At 37.7% G+C, this 13,789-nt stretch overlaps 1 protein-coding gene across 1 annotated transcript in view; it reads left to right on the forward strand.

Moving 5' to 3' along the window:
- Window positions 1-13,789, forward strand: part of uroc1 (urocanate hydratase 1) — a 62,265-nt gene that overhangs the window by 25,727 nt on the left and 22,749 nt on the right. The window contains exons 9-13 of the mRNA XM_003217776.4: window positions 599-687; window positions 1,772-1,834; window positions 3,191-3,370; window positions 6,886-6,983; window positions 12,407-12,473. Of these exons, the coding sequence (XP_003217824.2) occupies window positions 599-687; window positions 1,772-1,834; window positions 3,191-3,370; window positions 6,886-6,983; window positions 12,407-12,473 (497 nt within the window). The remainder of the gene's footprint in view (window positions 1-598; window positions 688-1,771; window positions 1,835-3,190; window positions 3,371-6,885; window positions 6,984-12,406; window positions 12,474-13,789) is intronic.

Here is a 13,789-nt window from a genome sequence, read left to right on the forward strand (position 1 = left end):
GTTGACCTTCACTATATTTAGCTCTGCTTCTGGTTTTCAATAAACTCTGTACCATACTATCAACTTTGAGCCTAGATTCTTCTTTGTGAGAAAGTGCCTCAATCTATTTAAATCTACAACTATTTTGGACAAAAAGTTTCAAGAGTCATGAAGTGGATATACTGTTGAAAAGATGTTTGGTTAAATGTGGATAATGCCAAGCAGATTGTAGCCCAACTATGTAGTGGCTGACACATATACCAAGACTTTCTCACTCCATAAGACATTCCCCTGAGTAACTGAAATGTTTTCATGTGAAACAAGCCTATGATAATAGCCTTATAGCTCTGCTATTAGAAACAGCAATAAAGGGATTCAGTGACCCGTGTAATTTTACCAATGATGATGGGAACAAGATCTTGTTTCTATATTTGTTCTGGCAGGAAATTTCACTAAGTAGTAATTTGTATTTCATAACCTATAAGTGGCCTGTCCCACATTAGTTCTCATATTTATATGGCGCCAGATTGGTTAGATGAATCTCTGACTTATGATTCACAGTAAGATGGTTATAGTGGGAATTCTTCTGTATTTACTTTTTAGAAATCTTATCTTTTAGGTGGATGAAGCTGCCCTTTTAAAACGACATCAGCAAGGGTGGCTGATGGAAATCACGAACAGTCTGGACCAATGCATTGTTCGGCTTAGGTACAGATTCTATATTTTAATTTGTTTTTATTCTTCTGATATGAGACCCAAGATTCCTTTTCTATAAGATCCTCCACTGACACATCTAAGAATCAAGTCTGATTTTGACCAGACTCACATCCTCACACTCCTCCCCTCTTTTGTATAAAGAATGTGTCACTGGTTCTGTTGAACTGATGAATCCACATAGGATATATAACAGTGGTTCTCAACCTGTGGGTCTCCAGGTGTTTTGGCCTATAACTCCCAGAAATCCTATCCAGTTTACCAGCTGTTAGGATTTCTGGGAGTTGAAGCCCAAAAGATGTGGGGACCCACAGGTTGAGAACCACAGGTATATAAGAATGTTTTATGGCAGCTATCTATGGTACTGAATCAAAAATGTTCAGGACCCTGGACAGCTCTCATAACATTCGAAGCAGTTTTTGACTAACCCAGCATGGGGTCCCTTCCACTGGCTCCTGCTGATATCGTCATTGAAATTCTGTACAAATGAATTCTTCTGTGCTTCAATCTCAGTTTGAAGAACATCTCTCTCTTATGAACCACTGGAATATAAGAAAATTAATGAAACATACCATTTATATTAAGAATTGTTGCATTTTTATTATAACCTTCCAAACCACTAATTTGATTTGCACTAATCAGATGTCATTTATTTTTTAAATAAAGATTCCTGCAGCATTTTAAAGTGTCTAAAATCTCTGCTGCACTCAGTTCAAAATTGGTCATGCCTTCAGTATCGGAACACTGAATTCTGTAGCAGCTAGAGAAATTGTGACATTTCTGCCACATCAGGGGGGAACAGTCAATGACAACTAGAGAATCAAGGCAGGCAGTGAGTTTGAAGAGAAGATTGCAAATCAAAACAAACAGATATTCAGGAGATGAAAACAGGAATATACCACATCAGAAGATATTTGACATTTAAAGGTCCATGGCCTGTGAGGAACCATTGCTTGAAAAGGTTAACATAGTTTTAATATATTTATTAGAATATTTCGTTCTGAAGACAACTTTGAAAACATAGCAATCTACCATTTGAAAATGTTTCTCTTTTTCTCTTTTAACATTTTTTACATAGAGAAGCAAAGAAGAGGAAAACAGCTCTGAGTTTAGGGTATCATGGAAATGTAGTTGATCTTTGGTAAGTAATGATTGGCTCATGGTGATATTATTTCTTATTTTTATTTACTACATTTATATCCTTCCCTTTTCACCCCAAATGGAGAACTCAGAACAGCCCTACAAAAGGCAGCAATTTTATGCCATGCATATATATACATACAGTAAAAATAAACATATACATTAAAACCAAAAATCAGCAGCAATATTAAAACAATGATTAAAATCACATCATCCAGAGTCAAATCCAAGGCTGTTCCATTAGTCATTTCACAATTCCGTATACTCATATTGCACTAACGTGCTAGCCAAAAGCTTGGTCCCATAACCAGGTTTTTACTATTTTCCTGAAGGTCAGGAGGGAGGGGGCTGCTCTGATTTCATTAGGAGGGAATTCCACAGCTGAGGGGCCACCATCGAGAAGGCCCTGTCTCTCATCCCAACCAATCACACTTGCAAGTGTGGTGGAACTGAGAGCAGGGTCTCCCCTGATGATCCTAACCTCTGAGGTAGATACGTTCAGACAGGCAAGCTGGGCTAGAACCGTTTAGGGCTTTATAGGCTAAAGCCAGCCCTTTGAATTGTGCTTGGTAGCAGACTGGCAGCCAGTGGAGCTGACGTAACAGGGGGATTGTGTGCTCTTGACTATTATGCATTAGCAATAAAAGTTTAGTGTAAAGTTGCAATTCTTTCAGTACTATGTTTGTGTTGTGACAGGTATTTTAACTTAAATCCATCTTTGCTATACACAAAAGCCCTTATCCCACAATGGTCAAACAGCACAATCAAATGTAACCTACAGCTCTCTTAATCACATAATGGATTACCCAACAAATGATTCTTAAATTTTTTTTACTGTTACATCTATAGTTAAACATTTTTTAAAAAGCCAAGGCAGATGATACATTATATTTGACAATACAGTAGAGTCTCACTAATCCAAGCTAAACGGGCCGGCAGAAGCTTGGATAAGCGAATATCTTGGATTATAAGGACTGATCAAGGAAAAGGCCTATTAAACATCAAATTAGGTTATGATTTTACAAATTAAGCACCAAAACTTCATGTTATACAACAAATTTGACAGAAAAAGTAGTTCAATACGCAGTAATGTTATGTTGTAATTACTGTATTTATGAATTTAGCACCAAAATAACACGATATATTGGAAACATTGACTAAAAAAATGGCTTGGATTATCCAGAGGCTTGGATAAGCGAGGCTTGGATTAGTGAGACTCTACTGTATTTAGTATCTCTACTTTAAAGAAAATGATATGGATGGATATGGGAGAGAGTTGTGACCATAGGCTCATTGGTTTTAATACAGTTCTACAGTTGTTGACTTTTGTTCTTTCACTGTTCATTTTTATACACAGGGAGAGACTTGTTGAGGAATTTGAGAAAACTGGAGAATTATTGGCTGATCTGGGTTCTGACCAAACGTCTTGTCACAACCCATTCAATGGAGGCTACTACCCAGTACAGCTCACGTTTAAGGAGGCGAACCAGCTTATGTCTAGCAATCCTGAAAAATTTCAGGCTCTGGTGCAAGAAAGGTACTTCAGTTTTTTTGTACAGGTTATCTAGATTTGATCCAATTCTGTCTCTGGCAAACTCAAGATGTCTCTTGCAACACTGACTTTCCTTCTCTAAATAATTTGGATTAAAAATGTCATGAAAAATCATAAAACACGTAGTCTAGGATCTCCCCTAGTATAGTAAACCATGTCTAAAATATGTTTTAGGCCACATAACCAATGAGTTAGGTACAAATTTATGGATATGTATGAATGAGTCATTGTAATGCTATTTGTGATGTCTGATAAAATTAATTACTTTGTACTTGCAGTCTGACTGCTTGAGAATGCATATTTGATTCTCCCTAACCTTAATCTTCTTAGTTATTTGCAATCTTTATTCATCTGTTTTGATGTCTTTATAAAGACACACAGAAGTACTCTGTAAGAGATCTATTTCAGCTATCCAAAGTTGCTCTAGACAATTGGGTTGCTTGAGGTACAGAATCCAATCCAAGCGAAGGAAAGTGATGAAATATAGCCTCAAGGAAGAGAGGAATGGAGAAAGACAACTGAATACCAGATGTCTAGCATTTATCACATGGTGGTCATTGTGTTAGGATGAGGCAGGTGTGGGAATATGTGGTCCTCCAAATATTCTTAGATTGCAGCTTCTGTCAGCCTTGTCCAGCATGAGATCATGGGAGCCATAGAGGCTACTTCGAGCAGGGCTTCTTAAATTTTTCCACTCAGAACCTCTTTTGGGCCAAGAAATGTATATGTGACCCTGGTATATAGGCAATGGCATATAAAATGAGTATTTGCTGATTTAAAAAATCAGCATTAGCAAGGCTTGCTAAACAGGTTGGCTTTCCTTTTTATGAAGTACATCTGAAGCATTTTCTACAGAGGCTACTCAATACTGCACAACAGGTTCATGTAAAAATCTAAAACAGTCACTAGGTGATGAACAGAAAAACTTTACTGTTGTCAAATCTTTGTGACTTCAACTTTGGGCTAAGGGGACCCTATTTTGGGTTGTGAACCACCATTTAAGAAGTAGTGATTTAGAGCATGTTCATTACATTTCAACTCAAAAGGGTAGTAATGTAAACGTGTAGTTCAGCAATGACAACTGTGGAATATGGCAGTTAGCAAAGCCAGTGTGATTCTAGGCTGCATTAATAAAAGTATATTCCTAGATCAAGATAAGTAATTGGATCACTCTATTAGACTATGGCCAGGCACCACCTGAATTGCTATGTGCCAAAATAAAAGCCAGATATTGGCAAGCTGGAAAATGTCCAAAGAGGGGTAAAGTAGTAAATGGTCTGGAAGTGAAGCCCTATAAGGAGCAGCATAGGGAGCTGTGTATATTTAGTTTGGAGACATGATCATAATGTTGACATATTGAGGAGGCAACAAGCTTGTTTTCTGCTGCTCTTGAGACTAGGGACCTCATCACATTAAGACCATGGCCCACATTGCCTGGCTTCCCCTTCAGCCCATCCTATGGAGGAAAGCGTCCAATGCCCAGCTTCCCCCTATACAACATGGGAATCCTCTTGTGTTGCCGTGGCAGCGGCTTATAATGCTTCCTCTCCACTTGTGCCACAGAGCCCCGCTGGATCTACACCATGGCATGGAAGCCAGCGGGCTCCATGCCATAAGTGAAGAGGGAATGTCATACGACAGACAGTTTTGCTTGTCTGATGAGGACATAGGACCTGGAGCCATGGGTTCAAAGTGCAGAAAGAGAGATTCCACCTGAATTGTTAGAAAGAAACTCTGGAGGGTAAGTGGTGTTAGACAGTGGAATATGCTCCCTCTGAGCATGGTTCTGTCTCCTTCTCTGGAGGTTTTCAAACAGAGGCTGGATGACCATCTTTTGGAAGTGCTTTGATTGCATGTTACTACATGACAGAATGGGCTTGGACAGGATGATCCTTGGAGTCTCTTCCATTTCTATGAAATTTAGATTTTTATACATTGTTGATAAAGGAGCCCCGGTGGCGAAGTGCGTTAAAGCACTGAGCTGGAGACCAAAAGGTCCCAGGTTCAAACCCCGGGAGCGGCATGAGCGGCCGCTGTTAACTCCAGCTCCTGCCAACCTAGCAGTTCGAAAACATGCCAATGTGAGTAGATCAATAGGTACCACTCCGGCGGGAAGGTAACAGCGCTCCATGCAGTTATGCCGGCCACATGACCTGGAGATGTCTATGGACAATGCCAGCTCTTCGGCTTAGAAATGGAGATGAGCACCAACCCCCAGAATCGGTCACGACTGGACTTAACGTCAGGGGAAACCTTTACCTTTACCTTATACATTGTTGATCTCCAACTCCCAGAGACTCCAGTTAGGTCAAGGATAACAGGAAATTGTTGTCTCAGTGTAGAAAACTTACATGGGACGGGGGTGCCAAAACAATTGCTAGTAGTAGTAGTAGTTGTTGTTGTTGTTGTTGTTGTTGTGTGCCTTCAAATCATTTCTGGTTTATGGCAAACCCAAAGTAAAGATTTCTTGGAAAGATAGTGCTGCAGGAAATCACTGATAATCTGAACTTGTTTCCAGTTGCTACTTGTCTTGAGTGAAATCTTGCTTTTTAAATGCCTTTTAAAAAAAAGCTCCAAGGGTATCACAAGACATTTTGCTGTCTGAGGTGGAACAGCAACCCAAGTAAAATTTGATATTATCTAAGAATAGCAGAATTAAAACAACTTCCTATCTAAAGGTCAAAACAGGCTACAGAAATGTTATTATCCCGCACTTAGTTTTATTATACAATCACATCAGCAAATGACTATGTGCAAGAAGAAGGGTCTTATTTCTGAGAGAGCAGCAAATGCTCAGTGACCTAGCTGTATTGATTTTGAGCCACTGCCAGCTGCCTGTTTTCTCAAAGTCAGAAAAAGATATTTAGCTTATATATTTCAGCTGTAATAATTATCTTCCTGTAGCTCATTCCTGGTATGCCAGTCTTTTAAAATGAGGTGGGTTTTATGTCAGGAACTGTTGTTCCTACTGACTAGAACCTGATAGTTCAGACTGGGTGTGGGATGGTGTTAGAAACAAATCAGACAAAAGTAGATTAAAGAACAAAAGATATTGCCAGGCTGAGGGAAACCATTCCCTCTCCAGTCTCATTGATCAGTACTGTTCCCCAATAAGTGAGGATCCATTTCAGTATAAAAGGCCAGCTGTTACTGAAGCAAAAAAAGTAGTGGCCAACCAGAGCTTCAGATATTAAACAGTGAAGAAAAAGCAATAAAATTGGGAAAGGGGAAATCTGTAAATTTATGAAGGCACCTTAAAGCTTTCTCTTAGTAATGAAAATGTTTGCTAGATGATATTCAGTTCAGCCCTGATTTGAACCAAATCTCCCAGACATCCATCCAAAAAGTGTCCATGAAAGACCCCAACTCCTCCCATCTCACAACATCTTTGTCTTAAAAGCCTCAAGACATAATGGACACATCCAAATGGTAAGAGTTTTTTCTCAGTGTAAATGGATAGATGATCTTAACAGTAAAGGCATCCCTTTCTGTGTTTTTAGCTTGAGGAAACAAGTGGCTGCCATCAACAAACTTTCTGATCAAGGGTTGTTTTTCTGGGATTATGGAAATGCTTTCCTTCTAGAAGCTCAGAGAGCAGGTGAGGATGCAGAGCTGTTCCTTCCTTTTTTGCACAGAAATTAAATATGTCATACTGAGTCTCTCTGGGTAGAGATGGTGGATTAAAAATAAAGATGATGATGATGATTATTATTATTATTATTACTGTACATGCAGGTGAGGACAATACATTTTTTTAAAAAATCCCAGACTTCTTTGGGCACCTGTTTTGAAGTCTGTGGTTGTGAGCAGAATGCTTGATGTCACCTTTACTGTGGCATTGAAATTTCTTTCATAGGGTGCACCATGGTTTTTGTGGGCTCACTTTCACAGATTAGCAATTTGGACAAACAAACGAACTTTGGTTGGCTAGGAAGTGAACTCTTCCGAGTAAACCTATAGGCTTCATTCAGGTCAACTTGGGGAAAATAAAATTGATGTCACCACCCAACCACTTTCAAGTTTCAGTCTTCTTTCCACCTTCTTGCCTTCTACCTTGTACTAATGGCATATGTGCTCATAACTTTGATAATTTTTGCATAGAGATGTGCCTGTTTTACACAGTTGAGGTCCTTCTTATAGGATTTGGGAGTGAGGGTGAAATGGTGGTGCCCAGTATGGGGGTGGGGAAATCATTCTCTCCCTCCCCCATGGCAATTGGAGATTGAACACAGCAACTTTCACCCATTGTGTTTCTAGTGATTGTCAGTCAGCAGGCAAGTTGTTTGATGCCTGGATCTGATGTGTTACAGCCGAGCCTTCTACAGCTGTAACCAATGAAAACTGTGGCCTTTTAATTTTAACCTAGCTTGTTTGCCATGTGTCACCCCTTCCACATATTTGCCATGGGGTACCATAATCCAGCCTTTTAAGAATAGGATTTTTTTTTTTAATAATAGTTTTTATTGTGCTTTTATCTATTATTACAGTGAAAGCGAGGAAAACAGTTGTGTGTAGACAGTGGGGTGAAAGTAGAGACCAGAGACCAAAAAAGCATAAGAAGATAACACCAGCAAAGGAAAGATAAATAAATAATAAACTTAAAAAAAGGTGTAAAAAAAAAATTAAAAAAGAGAGAAAAAATAATAATAATAAAAAGACAAAAAAAAAACAAAAAAAAATGTGGATGACTTCCCATTGACCTCTTGAGGGTTTCAAAATCTTGTAGTCTGTTTTCATCTCAGGTATTAACAGTCTTGTAGTTTTGGTGTATATCACATACCAATTAAGTCTATTGTTAAATTATATCCTTCTTTCTGAATGAAGTCTCTGAAGCCCAGCCAGTCTGTTTTTTCTTTGACTTCTCTTAGTCTTTGAGTTAACATGTCCATTTGTATTATATCAAACAATTTTAGAATCCAATCGTTGATGGACGGTACCTCCTTTTGCTTCCATATTCTGGCTACAACTAGTCTTGCTGCGGTTCCAATAAGAAATAGTAATTTGTCTTGATTCTTGTTTGTTTTTACATTTGATATTCCTAATAGATAAGTCTCTGGTGATAGAGGAAACTTGAGTCCTAGTATTGATTGTGATGCCTTGTGGACTTTTTTCCAGTATTCTTTGATTTTCTTACATTTCCACCATTGGTGTAAGAAGGTTCCTACTTCTTTGTTACATTTCCAGCATTTATTCGTATTATGTTTGTTAAAATTTGCTAGTTTGACAGGGGTGAGGTACCATCTAAAAAACATCTTATACCAATTTTCTTGGATTTCTGTGGCTATGGTGTATTTTATTTTTTTATTCCAGATTTCCTCCCACTGGTTTATGTTTATGCTGTGGCCTATATCTTGGGCCCACTTTACCTGACAGTGTTTAATTTGTTCCTCCTCTGTTGACCATTCTAATAACATCTGGTATAATATCCTAATAATTTTTTTTCCTTTTTGCATTATAGTTTCCCAAGGGCCTTGATTTTGTGAAAATCCCTTTTCTGTATCCTCTTTATAGCACTGTTTTATTTGATAGTATTGAAACCATGTTATTTTTGGAAATTCTTTTTTAAGTTCATCATGTGTCTTTATATTAAAGTTTTGGTTGTTTGATTTTCTCAAAATTTGTTTGTATGTTAGCCAATTTTCTGTCGCTAATTCCCTTTTGTGTTTGGCTTCTATTGGGGATATCCAACATGGAGTTCTTGCGTACAGTCTGTCTTTATATTTTTCCCACACCCTTATTAGAGATGCTCGAATATAATGATTACCGAAATTTTTCTCAGTTTTCCTTTTGTTGTACCATAAATAATTGTGCCATCCTGAGCGCAGGTCATGGCCCTCTAATTCCAGTAGTTTTACATTCTTTAGTGTGGCCCATTCCTTGACCCAAGACAGGGTACAGGCTTCGTAATATGTTTGAAAGTCAGGTAGGCCTAGCCCTCCCCTTTTTTTGTCATCTGTCAATATTTTTAGCCTAATTCTTGGTTTTTTGTTTTGCCATATAAATTTTGTGATTTCCCTATTCCATTTTTTAAAAAGGAAGTTATTTCTAATTATTGGAATTGTCTGGTAAAGAAACAGTATTTGTGGCAGGATTGACATTTTAATAATAGCTATTCTTCCTAGTATCGAGAAGTTTTTATATTTCCATTTCTCCAAATCTCTTTTTATTTTTAGCCAAAGTTGCTCATAGTTGTTTTTTAGCAGTTTTGCATTACTCGGTGTTAAAGTCACCCCTAGATATTTCACTTTATTTTCTATTCTCATTCCTGTTTTTAGCTGTATCGATTCTTTTGTGTTTCTGTCCACATTTTTAGTTAATATTTTTGTTTTTTGTTTATTTAGTTTAAAGCCAGCTACTTTGCCGAAATTTTCTATTTTATCTATCCAATTGGTTATGCTATCTTTTGGGTTTTCAATTATGCATACTACATCGTCCGCATAGACCCTTAATTTAAAGTTATGTTTTCTAATTTTTAACCCTTCAAGATATTTATCGTCATTAATTGCTCTTACTAAGGTTTCCATAATCAGAATAAAAAGAAGTGGGGACAGGGGGCATCCCTGTCTCGTTCCTCTTTCGATTTGTATGTTCTTCTTAGTTTCTTGGCCGTTTATTATTAGTGTAGCCCTTTGATTCCTATATATGGCTTCTATTGAATTTTTAAATTTAAATCCTATATCCAATTCCTTTAATAGTAGCTTTAGATAATTCCAATTAATTTTATCAAATGCCTTTTCGGCATCTATGAATAGCAGTGCTAATTGTTTTTCATTGTGATATTCATAGTATTCAATAGTGTCGATTAATATTCTAATATTATCTTTAATTTGTCTGTTGGGCAAAAAGCCCGTTTGGTCTTCAGATATCCAATTTGTCATGAATGTTTTCAGTCTCTCTGCCATTATTATTGCAAAGATTTTATAATCGTGATTAAGTAGAGAGATTGGACGGTGATTTTTAATCTCGGCCGGATCAGTGTTTTCTTTATGTATTAATGTAATATTAGCATGTTCCCAAGATTTTGGAAGTGTGCTTTTTTCTAAAATATTATTTAATACTTCTTTCAGTAACGGTCCCAATTCATCTTTAAACGTTTTGTAGAAGATAGCAGAGAAGCCATCTGGCCCCGGTGCTTTATTATTTTTCAGTTTATTGATAGCGTTTTCTATTTCATAAGTTGTTATTGTACCATTCAATGTTTCTCTTTGCAAATCTGTTATTTTTGGTAGTTTTAAATTACATATATATCGCAGTATCTCTTCTTTTGGGATTCCCTCTCTCTTATATAACTCTTTGTAGAATTTTACAAAACATTCGGTGATTTTATTTTCTTCTGTGTATGTTAGCCCTTCCTGTTGTATTTTGGTTATGTGCGTCTTCTGTTTTTTCTCTTTTAATTTATTGGCTAACCATTGCCCTGTTTTATTTGCATTTTGGAAGTAATTTTGTTTTGAACGTTTCAATTGTATCTCCAATTTTTCTGTTTGTGTTATCTGTAACTGTTTCTTAAGTAACTCTAAATCCATTGCTATCTTCTTATTAGTTGGCTGTTTTTTTAATACTGTCTCCTTTTGATTAATCTGGTCTAGTATAACTTTTATTTCTTTGTTTCTATTTCTGTTCCTTCTTATATTTTGTTGCATGAGATGTCCTCTCATGACTGCTTTCATCGCATCCCATTGTGTTTCTTTTGTAGTCTCATTTCCTTTATTTATATCCAAATATTCTTTTAATATAGGATGTTTTTTATGTTAGAAATATTGCTGAATAGAAGGCAGGAACTTCAATATATCAGGGTAGGTAAAGTGGAGTTGCAGGGTTGAGGGTGGTGGGATGCAGCTTCCCAAGGCTTTTTTTTTTTTAAAGTTGACCTCTTCAGATTTCCACACTGCTCCCTTTTCTTGCAACAAAAGGCTATTTTCTGCTTCTCTGGGAAGCCTTCATGAGCAAAAGCCCACCTTTCCAATAGATTGCAATCTTTCTGTCATCCCACCCAACCACACTGTATAAAGGAAAAAATTACTAGTTTTATAAAAATGTTAGTGGCTTGGAATTCAAAGATATAACCATGTTAGTCTGGAATATCACTATGCAAAGGGAGTTTGTATTACCTTTGAGACTGAGACAATCAAGTTGGTAGCATAAGCTTTTGGAGAATAAGACTGCTTTCTCAGATGCACCTAAAAGCTATCAAAATTAGCTATCAACTTTGTTCTCTTAGTTAGTCTATAAGGTGATACAAGATCTCTTTGCATGTTAGTGGCCTGGATCATTTCTGCTTTAATTTTAATTGCTCTTGGCCTTGTTTGGAATCCTATGCACCTCCCAGAGGGTAAAACTGACCCCTTGGACCTGCCACAGCAGGGAAAGGATCATAACTGCCGTGAATGGGAGATTTCATTGTCCAGGAGTGGAGTCTGTTTTTCTTCTTCTCTGAAAGCGACTGCTGTGGGGGAATTTTGTAGTAAGTGATACTTACCACTTTTCCCAGTTAAACTTGTTCTCCATCTGTGAAGAGCTATAATCTGGTTCACCCATGGCCCCCACCCCATAACTCTGGTAAAAGAGCTTCAGTTGCCAGAGAATAATAACACCTGGATTGTATTTATTGACACCTGTGCTGCAGTTGCAATTGGAATTAGCATGGAAAGTGCATCCTCAATGGTATGGAAAGTACAGGCTCTTTTACACTATACAATTATAGCATTGTGGTTCTACTTTAATGGTTATGACTTCATCCTGGGATTTGCAGTTTAGGGAGGGATAGTTAAAATTCTTGGTCAGAGAGCTCTAGTGCCTCACCAGATGACAAGTTTCATCATTTTATAGGATACAGCCATGGAGGTCAAAGTGGAATGATAGTGCTATGATTGGGGAATACGAAAAGGCCCTAAGTCATCACCTGGCTTTAAGCTCCTTGCAGAAGATCCATTAGTGCTGCCCATCTGGAAGCAGCCTTGGGCTCCATGAGTTTTATTTTTAATTTAACAGCTAACATGTGACATGTACACTCTTTTGAAGGTGCCGATGTCGGAGGAGACAACAAAGGAGAATTTCGATACCCTTCCTATGTTCAGCACATTATGGGGTATGTAGAAGAGAACGAAATGTGGAATGCCACATTTCCCCCTCTAGACTTTGGTCCTTTCAGCTGTTTTGCATGAATAATTAGATTGCCAGTAGACTAATGAATTTTAAACATAATTCCCAAAGGCTGCTATGTTTATGATTCTCAGTCATATCTATGTGAATGTGTATGAATGGAGGAGATATACATGAGAAAATTCAAACTAAAGGACAGTGGTGTTATATCAGAAGGGAATGAACCAATATAAAAGCCCCTCCACATTCATGATGGGTAGGGTCATAGAACCTCCATGAAAATGTGAAAACTGTGGATAAAATTCTATTTTTTAACCTGAAAGAATACTTCTCTAGCAATCTCTAGGTCTTCCGCAGGAACTCTGTGGTCAACATCAGCTGGAAGTTGGCCATATAATTGCATTGGAAGACTTAGAGATTCCTAAAGAAGTGTTCTCTCTAGGTATCTCTAGATCCTCCATCATGACTCTATATTTAAATTCTGACAGAAGATGATCCTGGAAGATCAAGAGATTCCTAGAAAGAACATGTTAATCAAATCCATGAATAATCAAATCTGCAAAAGTTAAACCTGTGAATGTGGAGGGCTGACTGTGGATAAATCATACTTAGAAAAACCACAACTTCTCTTCTCTTTTATTATATCGCCTGAAGCACCGTTGTTTCCTTTATTTATAGCATTTGGACCTTATTGTGCAGATATGAAGGGGTTTGGGGCAGCTTATATATCAGTGCCAAAGAAAAGTGAAAGAGATATTATGTGGTGTTTACACAGTATTACTTTTCTAGGTCTGCCTAGGAGTCTTCTGAAGTGGCCCTGTGGACTCCTGGGTGCATTCCAGTGACCCAGGTCTTCCCCAGCTGGCCACTTCACATTGTGGATGTATGCCCAGAGACTTATTTGAGGCTTTGTTTGCAAATGATTCCATTGTGCACACCAGTGTCCTGTGTCACCCCATTGCACCTTGATGCCTGTTGAGGACAGATAACAAGAAGTGAGCCAACAGACTGAAGATACATAGGGCAGACTTGACCATCTATGTCCCACACTTTGACCTATGGCCAAACTTAATACAGGTTGAATGACAACATTTCTCTTGTGATGTGGTTACACCAGAACTTGGACTACACCTTCTAGAGTACTTCCCCCACAAATCTTTCCCAGCCACACGGAAAGTAGCTTATGTCTATTTCTAAGGCCTTATTTGAAATTCTGGAATAATGGCCCAGGGAGCTTTGTGTTTGGATTAGTTTGTTTCAAATATTTGAAATGTTTCCATCTTCAGTTAATGAAAGAAAAGC

The sequence above is a fragment of the Anolis carolinensis genome, chromosome 2 (genome assembly GCF_035594765.1).
Source record: "Anolis carolinensis isolate JA03-04 chromosome 2, rAnoCar3.1.pri, whole genome shotgun sequence".
Classification (NCBI taxonomy): domain Eukaryota; kingdom Metazoa; phylum Chordata; class Lepidosauria; order Squamata; family Dactyloidae; genus Anolis; species Anolis carolinensis.